The sequence below is a fragment of the Plecotus auritus genome (assembly GCF_963455305.1).
Source record: "Plecotus auritus genome assembly, chromosome: 12".
Classification (NCBI taxonomy): domain Eukaryota; kingdom Metazoa; phylum Chordata; class Mammalia; order Chiroptera; family Vespertilionidae; genus Plecotus; species Plecotus auritus.
Window position 1 is genome coordinate 16,737,420 of NC_137778.1, and position 25,827 is coordinate 16,763,246.

Below are 25,827 nucleotides of genomic sequence, written 5' to 3' on the forward strand. Positions count from 1 at the left end.
TATATATATATATATATATATACTAGAGGCCCAGTGCACAAAATTCATGTACGGGGGGGGGGGGGTGTCCCTCAGCCCAGCCTGTACCCTCTCCAATCTGGGACCCCTCGAGGGATGTCCAACTGCCCGTTTAGGCCCGATCCCAGTCGGACATCCCTCTCACAATCCAGGACTGCTGGCTCCCAACTGCTCACATGCTTGCCTTCCTGATTGCCCCTAACCACTTCTGCCTGCCAGCCTGATCACCCCCTAACCACTCCCCTGCCAGCCTTATTGATGCCTAACTGCTCCCCTGCTAGCCTGTTTGCCCCTAACTGCCCTCCCCTGCAGGCCTGGTCACCCCTAACTGCCCTTCCCTGCAGGCCTGGGTCCCCCTCAACTGCCCTTCCCTGCAGATCCAGTCACCCCCAACTTCCCTCCTCTGCCGGCCGGGTCACCCCCAACTGCCCTCCCTTGCAGGCCTGGTTCCTCCCAACTGCCCTCCCCTGCTGGCCATCTTGTGGTGGCCATCTTGTGTCCACATGGGGGTAGGATCTTTGACCACATGGGGGCAGCCATCTTGTGTGTTGGAGTGATGGTCAATCTGCATATTACTCTTTTATTAGATAGGATGAAATCAGATAGCTGTTAAATGGATTGTTGCAAATGCTAAAAGATAAAGTGAGGCATATTAAAAATGTTAAGTCTATTTGAGCAAAAGTGGATTTGAATTTGGCCATACCAAACAGGAAGTGTGTAGAAGCAAGCAAGTTCTTTGATTGGCTGTAGCTTAAGGGGTTGCCTTATTTGGGAAAGTCCAGTTGGCTGTTTGTGATTGGTTGTCCTTAGGTTTTGGTTTCTTAACCTTGGAGCATTTACTAGGTTAGGTTTGGGTTTGCTTAAGTAGGCTGCTAAGGTGTGAGAACCACCTCAGTCTAATGGCTTTCTTATTTAATTAATTTAAGACAAGTTAAATAATTACAAATGCTTGCAGTGTTTGAAGGAGGGCATTGTTTATCTGTAGTATCAATAAATACCGTCAGAAAAATGAACTGTCCACTTGGGACTGTTCAGACAGGGTGACAGGTAGGGGCCTCCTGCCAGACGATCCACTTACAATGGACTTATCGGAGTTGCCTACAGAAGGTCCTTCCCTGCAAGTGATATGAAGAAGAGAAGAGATGATAGCTGTTCTGTGTGGTGTACTCATATAAATGCCAAGAGTTGACTTACAGGTATGGGCTCGGCTTCCATCCAAATTAATGCCAGAGACTACTTACAGTGTCTTAACTTTGACTCTGTTTTATTCTGTAATGTGTTGGTAAATAGTAGGTGGCAAGAGGGTGGGGAAGCCCTAAATTGTAGCACATGCTCATTTCTGCAGTGTAAAATATTCCTAGTATAACTGATTTCAAGTTACTAATGTGAAGCCAGCTGACTTGAAAAATTCCTGGAAATTCAACAATTGGTTTTTAAGCCAACCCTGGTATACCATTGAACCCCACCCCTAAGCCCGCTGGTCTCATTCTCTGGTCTCTGCTCCACCCCACCTCCTCCAAGGCCATGCCCCATCATCCCGCAGTCTGCCCTGTTCCCGCAAGCTCTTTGGAAGCTGGGTGACTGACACTCCTTTCCCTCTCTTGTTAGGCCTGTGAGATGCCATAAACTGATAGCTGCATTCTCAAGGGGGGACGCTTTTGAGTGTGAACAACATTCATTTAGGAGTTAAAGGAAACCACAACTTAATGCTGTTTCTTCTTCTTTTTCATCTTGTTATGATCGTCTGTCACACCTCTGGGCAATGAAGATGCGGCCGACTGGCCAGGCAGTCACAAAGATGAATATTTTAAAAGCTTGACAAACTGTGGCTCAGAGTTAATGGAGACCTTTCATCTGTGACTCATAAAGCCATTAATCATATCAAGTCAGTTAACTAGTGTCTAGCTATTTACTGGTTAGAACATGTGGTAAATCTTGGAGGGAAGTCTATCTACTCTTACTTTATACAGAGAAGAGAGGGGGGAAAACAACGAGAAACCTCCTCTCTCCCCCCAATAGCCACTTGAATTTGTCACCCAGGGGAATGTGTGGGGATCGGCAGGTGTTCCCTTTACATCAGAAAACTGCCAGGTCACTCTTTGTGTGCTTCGGGGAGAGGCGATGGAATGAGCGATGCCTACTCTGAGGCACAGCTCAACCACTCAGCAGAAAGGTGCCCATACCACTGTTTGTAAGGTGGAGCAGAATACATTCAGAGAAGAACCATGTCAGGTTCCTTCATTCCTACTCCCTTCTGCTCACGTTGTTACGGAGGTAATAAAAATGCAGTAGGGAGATGCCACGAGGGACTGGTCTCATTTTTTTGATCAGTGAAAGGTAGATTTCCTTATATCCAGAATTCTCTTTTGATTTTGGGCCATTTTATTGGGGATGTACGCAGGCTTCCTGAGGAAATCCTCTGTAAGCTTATCTAATGGTGTCCCAGTCGCCTCCAGGCCAAATCTGCACCAGTAATGGATGAAAACCTGGAGCTCTTGTTTCTTATGCCCTTTTAACTTGCATGGTGTAGGTCAAATGGAGCCCTCTGACAGCTAGGCTTTTAGTCTTTAAACAATAGAATCTATTTATAGCAATGCCATAGTCAGAATTTCTTTAAAATATTTAAAAAAAAATTTTGACTCCCATCCTTCTGGGAGGTACGTTACTTCTTATGGATATAACTGAAGACGTGTCCTCTTGTGCAAAAAGAGAAAATGGGATGGAATAAGGTAATGCAGAGGCCTGCCCTGCCTCAGGCCACATAGTTACTCATCTGGAGAGGCAATAAAGAACAGCGTTGGACCTTAGCAGGGCTCTCTGGAATAATCAGAGAACTGATGTCAAAACAGTCCACCTGGACAAGTTACAAGGACTTCCTGTTCTTGGTGCTTCACTTACTGGTGTTAGAATATAGAACAGTGTTGCAGTTGTTGAGTTCCATTCTTGGATAGTGTACAGAAATGGTACACTGATGCAAATACTAGTAGTTCTGGTTAAACATTCCCTGACTTTTTAACCTTTGGGATGGCCTTTGTCTTCTTCATATAACCTTGATGCTGTCACCAGAAAGGGCCCGGGGCCCAGGTGGGTCTGCTCCAGTAGGGTCTGGAATGTGTGTGTTCTTGACTTTATGCAGGAAAGATTTGAAGACATGAGTCCACGTGACTTTGAGGGTACATTTATTAAAGCTGGGGACAGTGAAACAAAGGAAGGGCTTAAGAAAGAAGCAAGATCATAGCAACAGGCATGATCCTAGGCCCAGTTGCCTTGGCCCTTTAGAAAGAAAGTTACAGAGGCAGAAGAAATGAGCCGGCTGGGCTGCATGGACTCAGGAAATAAGGAACATGGGCAAAGGAGGGCTCTTGGAGACAGGTTCAGGGTATAGCCGGGAACAAGCTGCCACTGCCTGCTGCTCCCCTGGTTGCAAGTCTCCTGGGAGCTTTAGAGCTTAGGAGCAAGAAAGCAAAGATACATGCCTGAGAGAAGAAGGCTGGTGGGGCGGGTGGGGTGGGCTGGAGGGTTGGGGGAAGATGCAGGCCCAGGCATACTCAAGGGACAGCTTGCTCTGGGTCTTTTGTCTTAAAGAGTTTTTATCTGTTGTCTCAAGGTGGGGCATTTTAGGGGAGGTCGCAATCAGAATATTCATCAGCTTTCCAGATGTGTTCTTTGACACTCCCATGCATCAAAATGAGCAGCAGCCGTGGGCAAACTACGGCCCGCGGGCCGGATCCGGCCCGTTCGGCTGTTCTATCCGGCCCGCAGAGCCGAAAGAGCGGAGGGTTCTCTTGTTCTCCCCTCCGCTCCTTTACTTTGAATTTATATTAGTTCACACAAACTCTCCATCCATGCTTTTGTTCCGGCCCTCCGGTCCAGTTTAAGAACCCATTGTGGCCCTAAAGTCAAAAAGTTTGCCCACCCCTGATTTAGAGGGATCAGGGTCATTCTCTTTACCTTCAAAGACGTCACCAGCAAGGGAGTAGGAGCAAGGTGCGTCTGCCCTGGCATGGTCTGGAGGGTGTAAACCATTTGCTTCTGAGTGTCCTTGGTTAGGGAAGACAAAACCTTGCGATTTATTAGCTGGCTGTAAATTGTTCAGCCTTCTCTTTAACTGTCTGTTTCCCCATTCCACTTGCCAAGGAATTTTCCTAGCTTTATACTAACCTGCGTCAATACAAGGTTTTCTGGGCCTTTTTTGCATGTGCCCTGGATGGACCCTTGGCACATACTGTTCTGATATAGAACGTTTCAAGAGCAGATAAGTGCAGATGGGAGGTAAATTAGTTAAATGTGTGGACTCCTTACATCAGAGCCCATGGTCCTGCCAGTTTTCCGTAGGTCTTGAGGGCCAGTCATGGCAGGCTCTTTATCCTGACTCAGGAGCTCCCAGTCCCTCCTCGTTCTTATATAGGAACTTCTGTGTCCATTACAACCCATGGAGGTTTCTGAAGCCACGTCAGAACGAGACAGTGGATGGACAACAACCTTGCTCACTCCTCTGATTCCTTTTTCTGCCCCTTGGGATCTGTTAGTAATTCTGGGCTTTTTTCTTCTTTATGAAATTATTATGACCTCATTTACTATCTTACTACTTCACCTATCTTCAATATTTTGTTTTCTAGCACTGTGTATGTGTTTATTTCCAGATATTATAACTAATCAGTGAAAGTTTGAGGAGCAAAATGTTTACATACTCTCAGAGTGTTCCCTCCGTAATGACTTACTAATTGCAAAGGACAAAATAGTAACTTTTCAGTGGGAAAATCTAGTGGACACATTTTTAACCAACTACTCAAGGTCAACATCATCACCTAAGACAAACCATCATGTGCCTCTGGTTGTGATACACCGAGAAAGACCCAGTACCACGCATGTGGTATTCCTGCCAAAAATATATCACTTGAATCCGTTTGTGAGGATGTACCAGACACAATTAAATAACAATAACTGGTTTGTATTCTTTAAACAACATCAAAGTCATGAAAGACAAAGAAAGGCTTAGGAACTATCCCAGGAGATTAAAAAAACCTAAAAAGATATTTTAATTAAATGTAATGCATAATCTTGGATTGGCTCCTGCAGCAGGAAAAGCAGTGTTCTAAAGGACTTCAATAGGACAGTGGCAAAATTTGATGATGGTACTGCTCAGTCCAAATTGTCAAACACTGCAAGTAATTGCCTGCTTCGTTCACCCACCTACACCATGTTGGTTGTAGTTACCCCAGCATGAGCTCACGTTCTGTAGCTTGTATCCATTGCTTTTGTTCTTTCCTTGAGCATCACAGCAGGTCTGTTTCCTTCCCCACGTTTTTATCATTCTGATAGCTGAAAGCAGCTGGTCTGCATTCTTCCCTTCTCCATCTTTTCTTCAGCATAAACATCCTCCATCCTTTCGACCAGCAGGGTGAGAAGTTGCCTTCCTCTCTGCGTGCTGTTTGCCAATGCTCCTTCCAAAGAATGGCGCCCACGGTTGACAGGGCATTTCCAAACACAGTGGAGAGCGTTGTGTAATCGTGACCCCATTCCATTAGCTCTTAAATAGTTTGCATATGGATAGGGTTAAATACATGATTGGCTACTTTTTGCTTCTACCCGTACTATTACAATAGTAATGATAATCATAATGATCACAGCGCCTAACATATGTATATTGAGCACATGCAGTATAATAGACTTTTCTAAGCACCCTTCATGTAATAGCTTACTTAGTATTTACAAATTGATGAAGTAGACAATAATAACAATCATACCCTGTCACCAGATGAGGAAATAATCTGCTCAGGGTCACTTATCTAGTGAGCAGTGGATCCATAAATGGCTACAATAAATTGTGAAGCTTTTACAGGCTGTTCATCCCGATTCCTCTCTCAGTCAGATAATCTTAGACTTTTAAGTAAAATGCTTTAAAAAATCATGATGTTTGCATATCTTAACCTAAATCTGTGGACTTTTTATTAGATGATCAGTATTTACCATCTTAAAAAACATCATTAAATTCACACATCTAATTCTTTATTGATACAACATGAATTTATTTTATCAGCTGTTTGATATAAACATGCATTTTACCTCATATACCCAAGAATTTGCACTGAGATGACAGAAACCATATAAAGATAATGGGACAAGAAGTCCATAGTGTGGTTGAAGGCAGGGAGGTGGATTGAGGGAACCACAACGGGGTGGATTTGGGGGGTGATATGGAGCATCCTAGTATAGATTCAGATAGACAATGAACTCTTTTTGAACTGGGGAGCCCACGGCCCCCAGAGAAGCAAAACGGAGGATTCCAGAGAGAAAATTTTTCTGAAGGCACCAAAAGTAGAAGCAGAAGGGAGCCCATGGCCAGTAGCCTGTAAATTAATCAACGTTTGTGGAGTTTTGTAGCTGCCTCCAGTCTTCGCCTCCGGAATAAAGATGTGAATACAAGCGTTTCAGAGTTAAGTTTAGAGATTCCCAAAGCAGGCAGCAGGCTTGAGAGCAGTTGGTGGCTGGGAGCTGGCGGCCATCATGAGGAATTAGGAGACCTTTCTCTCTCGAGAGTTATGTGAGGTGCACACCCACGAGGAGAGCCTGGTCAGACACGAGTCCCCCTCTTTCTGGCCAACACAACTCTACTTCAACCAGGGCTCCTTTACATACACCACCAGCTCAACCATGATTCTCACTGAGACTGGGAGATCCATTGCAGCCACAAATACTAACCATTCTAGTGTTGTATTGTGCTTACAAGTATGAAAATATGGCCAGGAAATCGCAAACCCTTGAAGAAATTCACCTAAATAAAGGAAGGGTAGCACTTCGCTCAAGGAATTGAGTTAATACATGGTACAAAACAAAGAAATGAATATAATTATTATTTTCATTTCATAAAACAGGCTAATGACAAAAGACAGAGTTCTTGAAAATTAGATACATTAAAAGAAAAACCTCAGTAGATGAGTTGACTAGCAATTAATACCAAACTGACTGAGTAGGAAGAAGGGAAAGATGGAAATACGGGGAGGAAAATGTATGGTTAACATGACCACATAGTAGCCCATTAAAGCAATACACTCTTCTCAGTAAATGGCAATGAAAACCTTGTAGCTAACAGGATTATAAGTATAGAGACAGAAGTACATTTAATGGAAATATTTGCTTTATTACACGTGTTACCCCCTCAGTTTTCATGATCTAGTTTAATTGGGACAATGGCTTTACTGTGTAGATTGTTGACATGTTTGCTTATGAGTATTTTATATTAAAATATATTAAAAGTTTATGTAATACAAAAGGATTCTTAGCTAATTGAAATCTTTGATTGATATAATGTTTAGGAATTTTTTAATCAACCTTGAAGTCATGTGTTTTAAACTAGCACTCATTTATAAACAACTGAATTCTTTTTTTCTGAAATTTATCTAGGGTTTGGAAACATCTCACCACGCACAGAAGGGGGGAAAATATTCTGTATAATCTATGCCTTACTGGGAATTCCCCTTTTTGGTTTTCTGTTGGCTGGAGTTGGAGATCAACTAGGGACCATATTTGGAAAAGGAATTGCAAAAGTGGAAGATACGTTTATTGTAAGTATGATAGCCTTTTAGCTACATGTGGTTATTATTTGTTTAATGTATTAAAATGTTATGCTTTTTCTATTATCTCAGTGCAGTTATACATTCATTATTGAATTTTCCATAACAATTTGTATGTACTCCTATTAGCATGTAACTCACTGTATAGTTATTTTATACTTATCTGAAGGAATAAATGAATGCATGAGGAAACTCTTAAAATATGCATTAAAAAGTAGAAATCTGACAGCCCTAGTTCAAATTCCAGTATATTGTCTCCTAGCTACATTTTGTAATTTTTTGAATGTGACTACAACTACTGACAATGAAACATTACTCTGAGAGTTAGAGATAATATAAGTTGAAGTTTAACAGAACTAGTAAAGGCTGACAATATTTTGTTATTTAAAAATTGTTTTGCTACCCTTGTTCATTGCTGGTGTCATTGTGAACATATAACCCTTCTGTGAGGGATATAGAACTATATGGCAAACACAATAAAGATGACCATACAACTTAATTCAGTAATGTCATTGATAGAAATCTATCAAAGGGATGTAACTCAGTAGAACCAACAGTAATATATATGAAGATGTTCATGGCCATATTACATTCAATAGAAAAAGTAAAACGAAAATGCTTCTTTTACGATGCTAAGTAAAAAATAATAACGTCATGAGTACAAACTTCTATTCTTGAAGAAAATTATGGATAAAGAAAATGATTGTGTTAGAGGATGAGATTATAAATGATTTATTACTACTGTAAGCACTATTCCAAATACATTTTATTTATTATTAAATGACGTTTTCATATTTTCACAAAATTGTCAGAGCATTTTACATTTAATTCTATGGATGAAATAAGACTCTTGAGTATGGTTTTTCAATTTAAATCATAGTTCCAGTTTTTGGCATTATTATGTTTCATATTTAAGTTCAAAGTCCACTCTCATTTTTTTTTTTATTGATTTCAGGAAGAGGAAGGGAAAGGGAGAGAGAGATAGAAATATCAATGATGAGAGAGAGTCATTGATCAGCTGCCTCTTGCAAGCCCCCGGATAGAGCCCGCATCCTGGGCATGTGCCCTTGACCAGAATCGAACCTGGGACCCTTGAGTCCACAGGTCGAAGCTCTAGCCACTGAGCCAAACCTGGCTAGGGCCACTCTCAAATATTTTTACTATTAGAGTGGAGAATGTGTGGTTATTCCCAAACAGAAGTTTTATCCTTTTTATGGTATTATACTTTTCTTATGTTGATATAAAAATATCTTGTATTTATATTAATTGAGAAGAAGTATTAGTGGCGTGAACTTGATAGTACTGAATTGTTCATTTATTCCACAGAGTTTTGAGCACCTACTGGATGCTGGGCAGTCTCTTTTGTGCTGCATCTACATCAGTGCATAAGACAAATTCCGTGCCCTGTTAGGGGATACATTCCAGTGGTCATGATTCAGCGTTCAGCACTAAACACTTCTGAGAACTTGACAAATGTGAATTCACTTAACTCTCAGATGTGTGATAAGGATGGTGGACTAGAGAAACTTTTCTTTCTATTTTCCATTCTATGGTTTTATTGACCTTTATGTCTAGAAAAATTTCAAGCTCTACAACTCAGTGATTCTTCTATGGTGGGGCTGTGACCTAGAAAGGACAGATTCAGTCAGAGATGAAAAATTAATGGTGATTAATCCCAAAAGGAGACCTGGAGATAAACTGCTGTCTGTACAAACTTCATTTAATGTCACACTGTGGAGATTCCTGATAAGAGAAGGAGGTGAAAAAATATGGGTTCTCTGATGGCAGCTGTAGCTTAGTGGTGTGGAAGATTTTTCCTTATTTACATATCATCTTTGATATATTTAGTTTTATAGTTTAAGACTATAGGACAGAGAGTTCATCAGGCTCATCTGGGAATCAAATGTGAACTTTAAGTCTCTGAACATACACTTTAATCAATTGAATATTGATTGGAAATGTGATAAGAGTGAGAAGGAATAATTTGATCAATAGTAAATATTTAATTCATAGTTCAGTTTTTTTTTCCATTTTCATATATTTCTAGATTGTATTTACCCCACAATCAATTGTATGCCTATAGACTGGAAATATTTTAAGAGTAGTTCAGGTAAACAAAAGGATGATGTAAATATGAAATTTGTATTCTCAGAGCAAATGTGATTTTTTTTGGAGAGTAATTTACCTGTTGTAAGCTATATAAGACTAAAGTGGTATCATTAGCATTGAATGTTTTGAGCTAGTTATACCTAATTTTGACTTTACTTATAAGTCATAAAAATTAATCATAAAAAGGAATAAAATAAAATTCCTACTTGCTAATTTGTTGATAACAGTGTATATAAGTTAGCTTTGTGCGCATGCCAATAATCAATTAATCTCAGTCAATTTCTCTTTCTCTCTCACTCTCTTGCTGTCTTCCCTAGAAGTGGAATGTTAGTCAGACCAAGATTCGCATCATCTCAACAATCATATTTATACTGTTCGGCTGTGTGCTCTTCGTTGCTCTGCCCGCTATCATATTTAAGCACATAGAAGGCTGGAGTGCTCTGGACGCCATTTACTTTGTGGTTATCACTTTAACAACCATTGGATTTGGGGACTATGTTGCAGGTAAGTTTTTCTTGGCACCAACGCTGCTCTCCTAACCCACGTCCCTTCATTAGACTTTTCACTTGGGTTTGCAGTACAACGCAGTGACCGTATTTGTTTACTAAGGTTGCCATTACCAGGTACCACAGTCTGGGTTGCTTTAAACAAAAGGAATCCATTCTCTCTTGGAAGTCCAAAATCAAGGTGCCAGCAGAGGCATGCTCCCTCTGAGACTGTCAAATCCTTCCTTGCTTCTGTCCAGCTGTCCTTGTTGATTCTTGGCTTAGAGACCCATCACTCCCATCGCTGCTTCCATCATCCCATGGCTTTCTCCGTGTCTCACTCCCTGTGTCCAAAGGATGCCAGTCATATTGGATTAATGCTAGTCCAGTGTGAGTTCATCATACTAATTACATCTCTAAGGACCTCATTTCCAAATAAGGTTGCATTCCAAAGTACTAGGGGTTAGGACTTCAACATACATTTTTGGAAGACACATTTTAACAGTGACAAAGCCAATAAAAGCCATTCCATGACAGTGGAGGTGAGCAGATTGGTGCAGTTGGACATTTATTTTTTTGTCTATGAAAGAGATTTAATTACTGGTTATTCAGAATTTTATATTCCCACCCTATTTTCCAAACCCAAATATCTGCCTCTTAATTTAAAAAATTTGAGTTTAACTTATCTTTGCTCTTTTTACTTAGGCCTTTTCATATCTTAGTTTAAAAAACACCTGCAAACTTTAGATGTTCTTAGCTACTTAAAATTTCTTTTCTCTAAGATATTTACCATCTTTAATTTTTAGTTCTTGGGAAAATATTTTAGGCCTTTGCTAAAATGTCCACTTTTTTATTCATTTTAAAATTTCTTCTTTTCTATATATGTTATTTCAATTGCTGTTTGCTTATTTATTTATTTGCTGCAAGAAGCTTTATTGTTTCATTCGGCCCAATGCCTGGGAGAGGGCTTCAGGTGCTTAAAGGAATGGCCAGTAGTTTCGGGGAGACGCTCAGGCAAAAGGCAGACCCCAGGGGATGCAGAGGGGCCCCTCAAAGGCCTCCGGGCTCCACAGGCTCCTAGCTGTGCTGGAGGGGGAGCCTTTCCAAGAGCTTCTGGCCCCACCCAGCCTGGGGGCCGGCAGCCTGCGGAGGGGAGCCAGGTGTGGCCCATCTTCCTGATGAGTTTCACCTCCTCACCCGGAAGTGGCTCTGCAGGAAGTCAGGGCTGAGGGTCAGTGGGCAGAACCAGGGCTCGCAGGTCCACAAGGGCCTGGGTCAGGTTCCTCCCCAAGGCCGGGGCGGCCTCCCTGGCGCCCTGAGTTCTGCCCACTCACCTTGGGGGGCCTCAGGGCGTCCTGGGGGAGAGGGCGGCCACCATGCTGGGTTTGCAACTTTAAGAGACGCTCAGAGCCCTGGAGCTTCTCCTCCTTCTCCTCCAACTCGGGAAGAAGCGGCCCACGCCCTGGAGAGCCACATCCTCAATGGAATTAGAAGCCCAGAGAGAGGTGGGTGTGGGCGGCCGCAGAGGCAGGGGGGCCAGGCGGTTGACTGCAGCCTCCACCTCGTGGGGTAATTCTGATGAATTTGGGAGCTCATGGTTGTCCGGCGATAAGGAGTTAAGGTAGAAGCCGGTGTGTGGGCTCGTCCCCGAGGTGGTGCTGAAGGTGGTGACTGGAAAAGACGCTGGAGCAGGGGTCCTCAAACTTTTAAAACAGGGGGCCAGTTCACTGTCCCTCAGACCGTTGGAGGGCCGGACTATAGTTAAAAAAAAAAACTATGAACAAATTCCTATGCGCACTGCGGGCCCGGGACGCGTCGGCTGCTAAGCAGGACAGGCAGTGGCACCCGGTGGGCCGGATAAATGTCCTCGGCGGGCCGCATGTGGCCCGCGGGCCGTAGTTTGAGGACCCCTGAAGCTGGAGGGTGGCCGTCGGCTGGGAGAAGGGGCGGCCCTGAGTCCGTTCGTCCAAGCACTGTTGAAGCCAGAGGCAGACCCCGGACCGCCTGCTGTTTTCTTTATTGCTGTAGCTCTTAGGACTTATATTTCTGTCGTTTCCACTCTCCGTTTTCCCGTTATATTATTTAATTATTATTGTTCTAACTCCAGTTTTAAGTAAATTATAATTGTGGTAAAAGTAATATAATAGTGATCATGGATCATTTTGACCAGCTACTGAAAATCTAAACCATTCTTTTTAAAAAAATCAGTTGGAAGTGATAGAAAAACATGCTGAACATTATAATAGGAATGTGCCGTTAAATTTTCCAGAGTAAACTCACCAGCCTAATTTAGTTTTAGGAGAGTTTTATACTTTCTGGATATTTACTGTTCTTTCTTGTTTTATTGTGTGTGGGTTTTTTTTTAGTCTTAATCATTTTTATTTTACTTAATAAATAAATACAAGAGAATGGTTGTGAAACCACTGGCAATGTGGTAAACTTTAAAGCATTTATTCAACTTCACTCATTTATTATATTTCTTGGAATGAGAATGTATCTATTTTTTTCACTAATAAATGCTTAATGCTTTACAATTACCCTGTTTGTAAAAACTTGAAAATCGTTCTGATTAAATGAAAAAAAAAGTGCACAAAAATTCTTTTAATCTTGCAATTTAAAATATATTCAAAATAACATTTTTACAGCAGTCAAAACCTTTAAAAAGTCAGAACTGTAGTCTCATGAGTTTAACCAAGTGGCTATATTCTAATGTAATTATTAACACCTGGAGAAAATACCGGGGCTCCTGAATGAGGGAGACGAGCAGTTGGTAGGGTTTTCCCTTCTGGGCACTCCTAGTTTTGTCCTCGATGATTATTTTTATTTCTTCTGTTCAAACACAGACAGTTGCTACAACTTTAAAGAACCTTTAAATGGACTTGGGGCATTTAATATCGGTGATGCTTGCTAAGACTTAAGACCTCCAACAATGAGAATCAGAAGATGTTCTTTCTTGACCCAAACTTCTCACTTAAATATTCTCAGAAGGAGAACGTGTTGTGTTTCTAGAACATGTTGTGTTCTATAAAATCTCACAGAAGGCTGAGAGTTCGTATGTTTTTTATGGATTGGCTAATTGCAGTTTAATCGGGCAAAGCCTTCCTTCTTGGGGAACGTATATCTTTGAAGATGAGGATGTTTTCATGAGTGACACTTGGCTTTGGTCAAAAATACTGTGTGCACATCTGTGGGCTGGAGATCTTGTAGTTTTCTAACCAGCTTAATGTGGAGAGAAGAATCTCATACATGTGTACCTCCATATACGTGCTTCTGTCCTAAAACACCCATTTTTCTACCTCTCATCAAAGCTCTATTCTTGGCTTAAGCAGAAGTGGAAAGTGTATGAATACAGGAGAAAGTGAGACACACTGAGATAACAAAGCTTACACTGGGGCATGTTAATCTTAGGCTCTTGTACCACTTTATAAACATAATTAACAAGGGCTCATAACTAGAATATATATATATGCATTAGGTGCTATATCTTCTATTTTTAGGCGAACAACATTGTATTGTTTGTATTTTATTTTTAATGTTTGTTTTTATAGTAATGCACTGTTTTGTTTATTTTTCAGCTTTATTGAGATACAGTTGATTAATAAAATTGTAAGATATTCAAAGTATACATCATGGCATTTCATATACATAGACATTGTAAAAGGATTCGCACCTCCTAGCTAATTAATACATCCATCCATGTGTCCCTTATTTTTGGGGGGTGAGAACAATTAAGTTCTACACTCTTAGCAAATTTCAATGCTATAATAACAGTGTATGTGTTACTTTCAACCATCGGCAGACTGTGTCAGTCCAGTATAGGGACCACATGGTCTGAGACTCTAAAGAAACAAAAATTATAAATAAAAGAAATGTGGGTGGAATCCTAAAATAATGTTGTATATTTGCAACCAGAGTACCAGAAAAAAAAAAAAAAAGGACAAATATTTTTACTTTATGGTTTTGTAGAAGATGAAAAACAATTTTTTCTTTTTTTTTTTTTTTTACTTACTTTAAGAGATCAACACTCTGAACCTGGCTAGCTCGTGTGGGTTTGTTAGTATTCAGTCTCAGCTGCCTGCAGAGTGAAGTGTATCACGGGCGACTGGGAAGTTTAGAGCCGGGGCGCAGTATTGTGGGGGGACGGGAGCAAAGCGGTGTTTGCATGGCATTGAGTTTAGTCTAGTAAACATCTCGATCATTACTGAGATTTCTTTTCGTTGTAACCCTCTTTAAATTCATTATTTTAATTTTACAGAGGAAATGATGGAAAATGGTAGAAATACACGTTACTAATCATTAGCAAGTGCCGAGAAAGATAAATCAGAGAAGAGGCAGGTTGACCCCAGTTCTCGGTGTTTCTCTGCCTCCGTAACTGATGTGTGCTGTGGCTGTTTGGGTCTTGGGAGCCCTGCTCCTAGTATTGTGGTCTTTACAGCCTCGGTCCTTTGGCCCACGGAGCGTTTTTTTGGAATGGGAATGAGAAAGTGGATGAGGGGGCAGGTGTGTGGCAAAGGCTGGGTAGGAAATGTGTGCCCTTTGCCAAAGTCTTTGTAAAAACAAAAATTATGAGTTTTTTAAAAGGACCTTGGGAAAGAATTGCCTCATATAGTTCGACGTAAAAATAGTCTTTGCTTCTGGGTGCTTGGAGACTATAAAGTACAATTAGCCATGGCGTTAAGGCAAGTACCCCGCCTGGGGAATATTGGTTGTTTCCCTTTTTTAGAACCTTCTCTCTGGCTATTAGATGGCACTGCAGGTGGTGTTTTCACCTCATTTTGGTATTGTTGCTGGGAAAACAAGAGGCACTGCTGTAACTTCAAACTTCTCATCTTTCTATTGGGTTTTCAACCCCCAAAGAAAACCAAGTTGGATCTCTCATGATGCACCCTCATTGGCTGGTGCTCTCCTCAAGCCTGCAAGTCCTTCGACATGAGTTAGGGATCAATTACATTGTTGTATTGAACTTCTTGAAAGACAAATTCAAACTGTGGTGCTATGAAAAGAAAAGAAGTAAATTTTGGAGAGTGATGTATCAATGTTTAGGATACAGGGTGTAATCTTGGTGTAACTCTTAGGAACACCCCAAGAGCAACAAGTGAGCATGTGGTGTTTTAGACCGGAACTCTGAAGCACACTGCTCATCCCCAGGGAATGAGCAAGAAAATCCATGCAGCCCTAACCGGTTTGGCTCAGTGGATAGAGCATCGGCCTGCGGACTGAAAGGTCCCAGGTTCGATTCCGGTCATGGGCATGTACCTTGGTTGCGGGCACATCCCCAGTAGGAGGTGTGCAGGAGGCAGCTGATCGATGTTTCTCTCTCATCGATGTTTCTAACTATCCCTCTCCCTTCCTCTCTGTAAAAAATCAATAAAAATATATCTTAAAAAAAAAAAAAAGAAAATCCATGCAATAAGACTTTCTACCATGGGAAGAAAACAGGACAACTCCTGATTCTATGTATTCTTAGGCCTCCTTCCTTACATGTCATACAAGGCATGATATAACTTAGTGCATAATAGATTCCTAATTCATAAGTAAATATATTTAAATTTGCATGCTCAAAACCTTTTCATTACGGTGATAATGAATCAAAAGCATTTAGAGACCACTCATCAAGACAGAACCACATAGCATTCAGGTTTCTGTGTATGTGACTGAATAGAGGAAGTCAACACTTAGTAATTTTTCTGCAAGAAGAGCTCTCCCAGCAAATTTTTAAAAAATATTTTTTATTGATTTTCAGAAAGGGAGGTAGGGAGGGAAGAGAGAGAGACAGACAGACAGACAGACAGACATTGATGTGCGAGTGAAACATAGATTGGCTGCCTCCTGCATGCCCCCTACCAGAGATCAAGCCTGCAACCTGGGCATGTGCCCTGACTGGGAATTGAACCTGCAACCTTTCAGTGATGGATGACGCCCGACCAACTGGGCCACACTGGCGAGGGTGCTCCCACTGAATTTTAATTTTATATTTATGCAAGGGGTGTGTTTTAGTGGCTGATTGGCTACCTTAGTGATTGGTGTCTGCTTCTTTCTGATGGGCCAGTGTTCTAGAGCTCAATGTTCTAGGGCTAAAAAGGACCTTTATTTTACACATACATAAACATAGTTGGTGGTTCTTCAAAATTGGAGAAAAAACTTAACACAATTTAAAATATTTTTCAAAGCTAGTGACTTCTTTAATATATACTGCTAGGTTTAGAGTAGATCATGCAAGATAAGAATGTATTTCCCTGAATTGTTTAGAAGCTGCCCTAAGAAGTCCTTAAAATACTCATTTTAGTAAACCAGGTGTGTTCATAAGAGATAATATGACTGAATGAAAGCCAGATGCAAATTTATAGATTCACAAAGCAGTGATCTCATATTACCTATCTTATTAATAAAAAACAAAAGTTTTCGCCAAAAATTTAGATATTCTTAGAAATCTTCATAGTTGATATTATGAAAACACATTTCCCATCAGAACATACGTTTATTCAGCTATTCAAATAATACCCTTTTGGAATTTTGATCCATGAAATTTAGTATATTTAGTTGAATAATGACATTTTCTTCATCTCACATGTAGTTATTGAAAGCTCACTTTGTGTTTTGTACCTTATGTTCCTCTGTATAGAAAATATAAGTTGGGGCTTTCCCAGGTCAGATTCTCCTTCCGGTGCATTTACTTTTATTATTATTTACAAATTTTCACAGCTGTGTAGTCATTTGGCATCACATTTTTTTGACTTGGAAAAGTATATTTGTTTATTTCATATTAAGAATTAAGTTTTCTTAGAATTGTGTTTTCAAAGTCATTATTGGAAAAGTAGGTTTTAGTAACCACACCATTGCTTTCCCTTATAACCGAAAACATGACTCATTGAGTGGAGTGCTCAGAGCTTGCTTAATTAATGAAAGGGGATTTTTATCATGAAAACATAAATCTCTATTGAAAAACCATGGCAAGATTTTTTTTTTATTTTGTTTAAAAACAGTTTGTTCTAATAGCAACCCTGCAGAAAACAGTTCCTGATGATGCCTAAAAGCTTTGCAACTATGTCAGAGGCCAGTTATTAAAACTGCTATTATGGAGCTGGTCTCTGAATAAAAGTTTGCCAGGAATTCAGTGGATAACAAGGAAAGTACCTGATGAGGAAGAGTTCTGATAAAGAACAGTCAGTACTACCATCACCACCGCAATGGCTCGGAAAAACTGCTTTGATTGGAAAGAGAGGGTTTATGTGACTGCCAGATGTATGATATCATTCATTCATTCAGCAAAGTAGTGAGCACATGTTGTATATTCCATACTGTGCTTAGCACTTGGTGATAATGATTGCCTATTCCTATGGATAGAATGTGTGAGACCCAGGAAGAGCTACCAATCCTGGTAGTTATTTTGTTTGATAGGGTAGGAAATTCTACAAGGAGGCGGGTCCACCCTGATTCAGCTAGTGGCTCTCAGAGAACTCATAAGAGAATTGATAGCTAGCTACATGATTAATTAAATGGGATTTGACCCAAATGGCTCAGAAGTCCTAGGGACAGGATACAAGAAGTTATGTAACTTCCAGGATTCAGAATGGATATATAGTAGCATTGTGGAAACATATGGACCAAAACAAAAAGGAAATCATTCAATGATTAATAGTTACGGCTTAGGGCAGTGGTTGGCAAACTCATTAGTTAACAGAGCGGCAAACTGCGGCTCGCGAGCCACAGCCGCGGTTTGCCGACCACTGGTTAGGGAGGTTGGCAGTAAATTGTACTAAATTTGATTTTAAAAATCCAAATTGCTCTATCTTGAGTCTTAACAGTAATTTCTAGGGATAATGATTGTGTACACCTTATAAATTTCCATCCTCATGAAGGATGAGTGAGACAGCGTGTGGATCTTTCTTTCTTTATGGCTGTGAGACGTTCTAATGTCAGTTTTCCTAATTTTAGACCAAGTGTCGAACAGGAAATGGACAACATCTTGAATGCTGAAATTGAAATTTCCCAAAATACAGGTTCAAATGCTAGAGAGGTTTACCTTTTGTAACCTTGTGTTTTTCTGACTCAATGGTTTATGAGAAGCTTTGTTTAGTGGGTGAGCTAGTGTTTTATACTAAAGTCATACTTCCATTTGTAAAAAAGAAAATAGAATTTATAACATTACTGAAAGAGCCTCTTAGTCCTTGAAGCATGGAGAAAACACTTTATCAGTTAAATTGCTTTACCATAAAAAAGGAAAAATATACCAAAGCAGGAAGTTTTTTTTCTCCCTTTATATTAACACAGGATGGTTTTGATTAATAAAAATAAAGTCAAGCAAACATATAATACATATAGCATTTTAGAAATAATGTTGATAACTTAGCCCACAACGGCTAGATGATTCCCAGGCTAGATCTTGTTTTAAAATTTTTTATTTAATTTATTGGGGTGACATTAGTTAATAAAATTATGCAAGTTTCACATGTACAGTTCTATAATACATCCTGTGTATATTATAGTGTGTTTTCTCCACTCCAAGTCAAGTCTCCTTTCATCATCATTTTTTTTTTTTTATAAGTATTCTCTGAGTCAGGAGCATCACAGGGAAGAAAATTAAATTTAAGGGGAAAGGTCATGGTTTAGGCAAGTTCTTTAAATAGGTCCAACTGTTAGAAATTGTTGCAATGAGGACAGAAGCAAGGTGAGGAGGCTTCTGATAAGATAATTCTTATCTTCAGACTCACCTGGTTTCTAGGGACGACCCTTCAAGAGAAGAGGCACACATTGTTTGATTGAGTGTTTGCAGCCCCAAGGGGCAAACAAGGCTGGTGGAGAAATGATGGGATCACAGGTGACATGGACAACCAGGTTAATGCAAAAGCCTGTGATACGGAGCCAGGCGGGCCTGGGTTTGAATTCTAGCTCTGCTGCCTCCCTTCCTGGGAGACCTGACACGTTATTTTACCTACTGAGACTCTGTCTTCTCTGTTGAAAAGTGGGGACACTTCCTGTTGAGATTTCAAGGAGCCAGTACAAAACCGGTCCTTCACTTCAGAGTTCTGAAGGAGACTGTGAGAACGATGGCAATTGAATTATTAGTTTACCATGGAGGGACCTGGAGAGTATTATGCTAAGTGAAATAAGCCAATCAGAGAAACACAAGTATTACATGATCTCATTCATCTGTGGAATCTAATGAACGAAATAAACTGATGAACAAAATAGATCCAGAGATGTAGAAGCATAGAACAGACTACGGAACCTCAGAGGGAAGGCAGGGGAGGGTGGGAGGGTGGGAAGAGATCAGAGAACTTGTATGCATATATCCGTAACCCATGGATACAGACAATAGGGTGGTAAAAGCCTGGGGTGGGCAGTGGGCACAGGCTAGACGGGGCCAATGGGGGGGAAAAGGGGAACATATGTAAGACTTTCAACAGTAAAGATTTAATTTAAAAAATTATTAGCTTAATTACTGTAAAGGCAGCTGGAGTTATGGCTTAAATCTAAGGACAAATAGTTTTACTAATTGCCCTGTCCTAAGTCAGTGGAAATGTCAGGAGTGGGAATGCAGCTTCCCTCAATTTTTTAGGAAGCCCATCTGGGGAGAGAATGAGTCCTGAGCATTAATGACAGCCCGCACCTTTCCTGGGCTACATTTGGTGCCTGCAGTTTAATCTGCTAGATTAGATTAGCTGTGGCCGGGTTCCTTACTTAAGCACCAGGGAGAAGACGCCCAGAGAGCAAAGGCAGCTTTTAAAGGAGGCTGTCGCATATCATATTCGAGTCAGGAGAGAGTTATTTTAACCACTTGGAAAAGTTTATAAGATTCCTGAAACCTGTGTGCTTCCACCCCTCTTTGCTATTTTTATTGCCAGCTGTCTACTCTCCTATAATGATTAGCCAAAAGCTCTTAAAATGGAAAGGATCTGTGTGCATATTTTGGGTGGCAACAAAGAAAACAGCAGTGAGGTGACTGTTCCGCCAAGTGGGTGAGGAACCCAAAAGTGGACAGTGGGCTGGAGCACCCTGCAGGCCGTGTCTCGGAAGTCAGTGGAAAGAGGGAAAAGAAATTATGGCGTGGCAGAGTGGACCCGGGGGTGGGGGGCTTAAAGGGAGTGAATCCAGGACAGAGAAATTACCCCGTGTCCCTAACTAGCAGGAGACCCATGCACAGGTTTCCTGAATGTAGCCAGATTAAAATTAATACAACAGCCAAGACATTTTTTGAATGTTTTCTAATTTAATACAAATCCAATAGCTCTTTTTAGCAACTTATCTGCAGATAATTTAATTTGGGTAAGATTCTTAGATCAAGTGAATTGAATAAGGTGGAAATTAATTCGTAAGTCTCAGCTGTCAGAAAGTGACCAGGATTTGGGAGTTGTTTGACAATACTCCATATACATTACTTTTTCCTAGATCTTTTGACTCCTGGCATTTCATCTTAAGAGTGGCAATTAAGAATGGGAAAACATTGCGCACCCCCCAATCCCCTCTACTGTGGCTTAGAATCCACTGAAACTTGTGGGGTAAACATTTTACCCAAATATAAACCTTTTAGTGATTAAGCTAATTTACTCTTTTCAAACTGTGACATCCTGTTTATAAGAAGAAAGATTTATAAAAAGTCATCTTGAGCTTGAACTGACTCCTCAAATCAACATTTAGGTGAATTTAAGTGTTAAATGAGTCACAACTATTTGGATGAAGATTTTCTGGTTTTGAAGAGAAAGTACTCGGAAAAAATGTCATTTTGGTTTTATTGAAATGGAAACATTTGAAAAATAGAATTCACTAGTGAGCCTATCATGTGACAAGTTTCCACACACATTTCTTAAGTCACTTCTGTGAATCGTAGAGCTGCATCCCCCAGGGCCAAGTCTTAACCATCATGAGATGCATTTAGCCTCCATAATCCTTCCAAGAAACGATGTTTTTTAAAAAACATTGCACAAGGTAAAAAAATTTTACAACATTTTGAAGGTAACATTATTTACTTTGAAATGTATTCTTAAACGAAGTTAACATTATTTGCCTGATAGAAAAAATGGTCTCCTTTTACTCTGACCCTTTAATACTTGAAAATGTCATTGCAGGCAATTCAAAGTTTAATTTAGATAAAGGAGTCAAAATTTTATACTTGATTTTTAAGAAATCCTTACTCAAGAATATGTTTCCATTGACGTTTAAAGAAGAAGGGAGAGGGAGAGAGAGAAACATTGATGTGAGAGAAACCTTGCTTGGTTGCCTCCTGCACGTGCCCCAACCAGGGATCAAACTACAACCTGGGTATGTGCCCTGACCAGGAATCGAACCCGAGACCCTTTGGTGCATGGGGCGATACTCCAGCCAATGGAGCCACACCAGCCAGGGCATTATATTAGTTTTTTAATGAATAGTGGCTACGTATTAGCTGTTCTTATGATTGGATGGGTTGAATTTTGAGAATTGGGTACATCCATGGCCCCTGTTTATTTATTTTTTCAATATTTTATTGATTTTTTACAGAGAGGAAGGAAGAGTGATAGTCAGAAACATCGATGAGAGAGAAACATCGATCAGCTGCCTCCTGCACACCTCCCACTGGGGATGTGCCCGCAACCAAGTTACATGCCCTTGACCGGAATCGAACCTGGGACCTTTCAGTCCGCAGGCTGACGCTCTTCCACTGAGCCAAACCGGTTTTGGCAATCCATGGCCCCTGTTTAAACATCCCAGTCTATCTGCTATTGATCCTGTGAATTTAAGGATCCTCCTGGGTATCTCCACCTGTTTGTACTTCAAGCACATCAAACCCATCATGTCCCAGTTTAAGTTGCTTCTCTCTTCTTTGTCACTCTTCTTTCCCCCGTGTTTCCTGTTCAGTTGCTGGCACCATCTCCCACGTGAGGGCCTCTGGTCATTCTAGAGCAGCCTTGGGCAAACTACGGCCCGTGGGCCGGATCCGGCTGTTCTATCCGGTTCTCTTGGTCTCCCCTCCGCTCCTTTACTTTGAATTTATATTAGTTCACACAAACACTCCATCCATGCTTTTGTTCCGGCCCTCCGGTCCAGTTTAAGAACCCATTGTGGTCCTCGAGTCAAAAAGTTTGCCCACCCCTGTAGAGCCTTCCTTTTACTTATCACACCAGCTAACTGGTTGTTAATGCCTGATGATGCTGTCTCCAAAATGCCTCTTTCCATTTCAGCCTCAACTCAGGCACAGTAATTTATTAGCTCCTTTAGAACAAACTTTCTAATGGGCTTCCCTGTCAGCCCTTCCTTTCTGCTACTAGATTTTTCTGTGCATACAGTGAAACATGCATATCGGACTTACCTGTCTGTCCACTTTTACCTACTCCCCACGGCGTCAGGAGCCAGTCCTCGCAGCCTGACACAACTTTCTTTTTCTAGATTCTTCTCTTCTACCCATCTACTCCCTGGCACTCATCCACATATAGATTTAGCTGCTACTAAAAGTCTTGAATATACCACACATTTCCACCTAAACTTTTCTCTGTTTTGATCCTCATCACTTAAGACTCATTTCCTGTCCACTCACCTTCCTCCTTCCAGAAGTAAAAATCCTTTCTTCTGTGTCCTGTCTTAGCACCGTGGTCGGCAAACCGCGGCTCGCGAGCCACATGCGGCTCTTTGGCCCCTTGAGTGTGGCTCTTCCACAAAATACTACGACCTGGGCAAGTCTATTTTGAAGAAGTGGCGGTAGAAGAAGTTTAAGTTTAAAAAATTTGGCTCTCAAAAGAAATTTCAATCCTTGTACTGTTGATATTTGGCTCTGTTGACTAATGAGTTTGCTGACCTCTGTCTTAGCACGATTTTATTCTCTTTCGCTGTCACTGGATATACCCCATTATGGCTAATTGTCTATGTGAGGCTTTCTCAGGCTAAATTACAAATTTCTTAAGAGAGAGCTTTCTTTCCATCTCTTGTGAAAAAAATCACTCATCAGTGTTTGGGATTTAATATGTGTCCCATTAAACCGTGCTGAAGGAGGGATGTGTTGAAATGTATTCACATTCTCAGAGGTGCAGTTATTGTACCAAATGGAAGGAGAAGTAAAGATTAGAATGAAGCAAAAGAGCTCCTTTGTCTTTTTTTTTTTTTTCTTGAGAGCTAGAGATTTAAATTTATGACAAACATGGGAATTCTGAAAAGTCAGAGAACAGAGAATGGCAGCATTGCCTGCAAATTACTATTTAAATGAGACCCACCAAGGCATTGTCTCTGCCATTTGTTATCAATCTGTTGTATTGATGATTTAAAAATAAGAACCACTCTCTGCCCAGGTTAGCATTGAATTGATTGGGTAGCATGTATTGATTGGTTAGTATGAATTGGTTGGCAATAAGGTAGCTTTACTCAAATGTATACCAAAAAAGTGTCATCTCTATCTTCTCCTTGTTAAAATAGAGATGGAAAGAGAACTTGGAGTAAAGTGCTAGATTTAATTACAAGACACATTGTAATAAATAAAAAAGAAACAAGGAACAAGAAAATATCATTATGATCTGGAGAATTAATGAAACTTATTTAACTGGTTGTTGAAAAATAGATAAGGATAGCATGAGGGAAAGGAGGAATTTCATGTGAAGGAAATGACATGGGTTAATTGACAAGAAAATTGCTGATTTTGCAAGCCATAATTTTAGCAAATCTCCGTATTGTTAACGTTTATGAATTTAAAGTCATTTTGTTCTACTTTGTTTTCTCTCTCGCAGGTGGGTCAGATATTGAATACCTAGACTTCTATAAGCCTGTCGTGTGGTTTTGGATCCTTGTAGGACTTGCTTACTTTGCTGCCGTCCTGAGCATGATTGGAGACTGGCTCCGAGTGATTTCGAAAAAGACAAAGGAAGAGGTAAGAATTAAGAAGTTTTCAAAAACGCTTCTTTTTAACTAATTTAATAAACGTTAACTTTTTTTTTAATTTTAAAGCAGTATTTCAACATTATTTAATTTTTAAATATTTATGTTTGGTATGAGTTTGTTTTACACGGTTATCATGAGTTATAATTCATTCACTTACCAAATACTAAACACTCCTATGTTCCATTATGCTATCTAGGTGGTTAGGGTAATTTGTGCTAAAAAGGATGTAATTAGTGTTTTTTACATTATTTCTTTTTGCTTGTTTGTTTCATTTTTTCTCTCTCAGAATAACAAAGTAAATTCTATCCCATAGAGAAAAGTATAATAGAAAATATTTTTGTCAAGGTATCAATAGCATACAAAAGTGAATGTACTGTGGAATATTGAACTTAGTCAATTATTTCCTTTTTTGTTATGTCTACATAAATGTGTGGCAGTCCAGATGTATACAAATACATATATGCCCCAAAGCTTTATGTGTTATGGCCAATTTCCTTATATACTAATTTTAGCTGCTCAAAATCACACGTTTTTACATATTTTGAACAACTATATATAGAAATGAATATCAGAATTTTGGCTCATGACATTTTAGAAAATTTAAAATTTAAATCTGATTTTAAAATTACAGAGCTCTGAAATTAAATTTTGATTTAATATTTTTAGGTCCAGAAGTCCTGTTAGTTTGAATGTGATAGAATAGTATGAATTTTGTGTGTTTTTATTCTGGTTGTTAGTCAATTTTACTAATTTTTTTTCAGAGAACAGGTCTGTAAAACTTGTACCCATTGTTTTTCTTTAGTTATCCCCTTCAATTCATTATCTGCTGTTCATAGCCAAGAGACATCAGTGTCAAAATCTTTGATACATGCACTGATCTTTAAATATACACCCAAAAGAAATAGAATAAAATAGGATATGATAAAATTAATCTCTACACACAAAACAATTTTATTTGGAAATCCTCAAGTCATATAATTTCATGTAAATACTGAAGGTACCTATGGTGATTAGAAAGAGTGTAAGTTATCCAATAGCTCCCTTCATGGATACTATATTTCTCAGTTGGGCATTCACGTGTTCAGTTTGTATGCATTCATCTATATCTTAGTTGCACCATAAAACCAAAGTCTTTTTATTAGAAACAAATCAGCAAGACAATATGCTTGACGTTCTACTTTAAATCATGTGAAAAGTTCTACTTTGTATAGGACACCAACTTATTTGGCTTAGCCTTAGACAAACTCATTGTGTGTGTGGGGGGGGTATGTGTATGGAGGGGGGCGGAGGGAGAGAGAGGGAGAGAAAGAGAGAAGGGAGAGAGAATGAATTGTGATTATTTTCACTACAATGTATTTTCAATGTACTTTGAAGGAATCTTGAGATGCTAAGGAAAAAAAGAAATTGTAAATAGGAACTATTTTAGATGACAAGCTAAAAGGAGAACTTCTCAAACATCTAGCCATAAACTGGCTTTCTTTCAAATCGTTTCTTAGAAACACGCAGATGCCTTTATTTTTTAAATAAAATAGAACTGAACAGAATATCTCTCTTATAGTTAAGAAAAAGTAATAGTTTGTGAAATACATATTATACACATATTATAAACATACTACATACTATATACATACATACATACATATGTACATACTAATAATATTGTGGATCACAGTTTGAAAGCCACTAAGGCACTTATAGAACAGGGCTAAATTTTATCTGCATCACACTGCCCTATTTAATTAAATATTGAGGAATATTTGATTAATGTTTTAAAAGCTGTGTGTTAAAAACCAGTGCTTTGG

General features: G+C 39.8%; 1 protein-coding gene across 4 annotated transcripts in view; it reads left to right on the forward strand.

The window, feature by feature from the left end:
* The window catches only part of KCNK2 (potassium two pore domain channel subfamily K member 2), a 164,172-nt gene that overhangs the window by 105,742 nt on the left and 32,603 nt on the right, over positions 1-25,827 (forward strand). For all 4 annotated transcript variants that reach the window (XM_080647722.1, XM_080647724.1, XM_080647723.1 and 1 more), the window contains exons 4-6: positions 7,423-7,583; positions 10,019-10,205; positions 23,875-24,014. In XM_080647722.1, the coding sequence (XP_080503848.1) occupies positions 7,423-7,583; positions 10,019-10,205; positions 23,875-24,014 (488 nt within the window). The remainder of the gene's footprint in view (positions 1-7,422; positions 7,584-10,018; positions 10,206-23,874; positions 24,015-25,827) is intronic.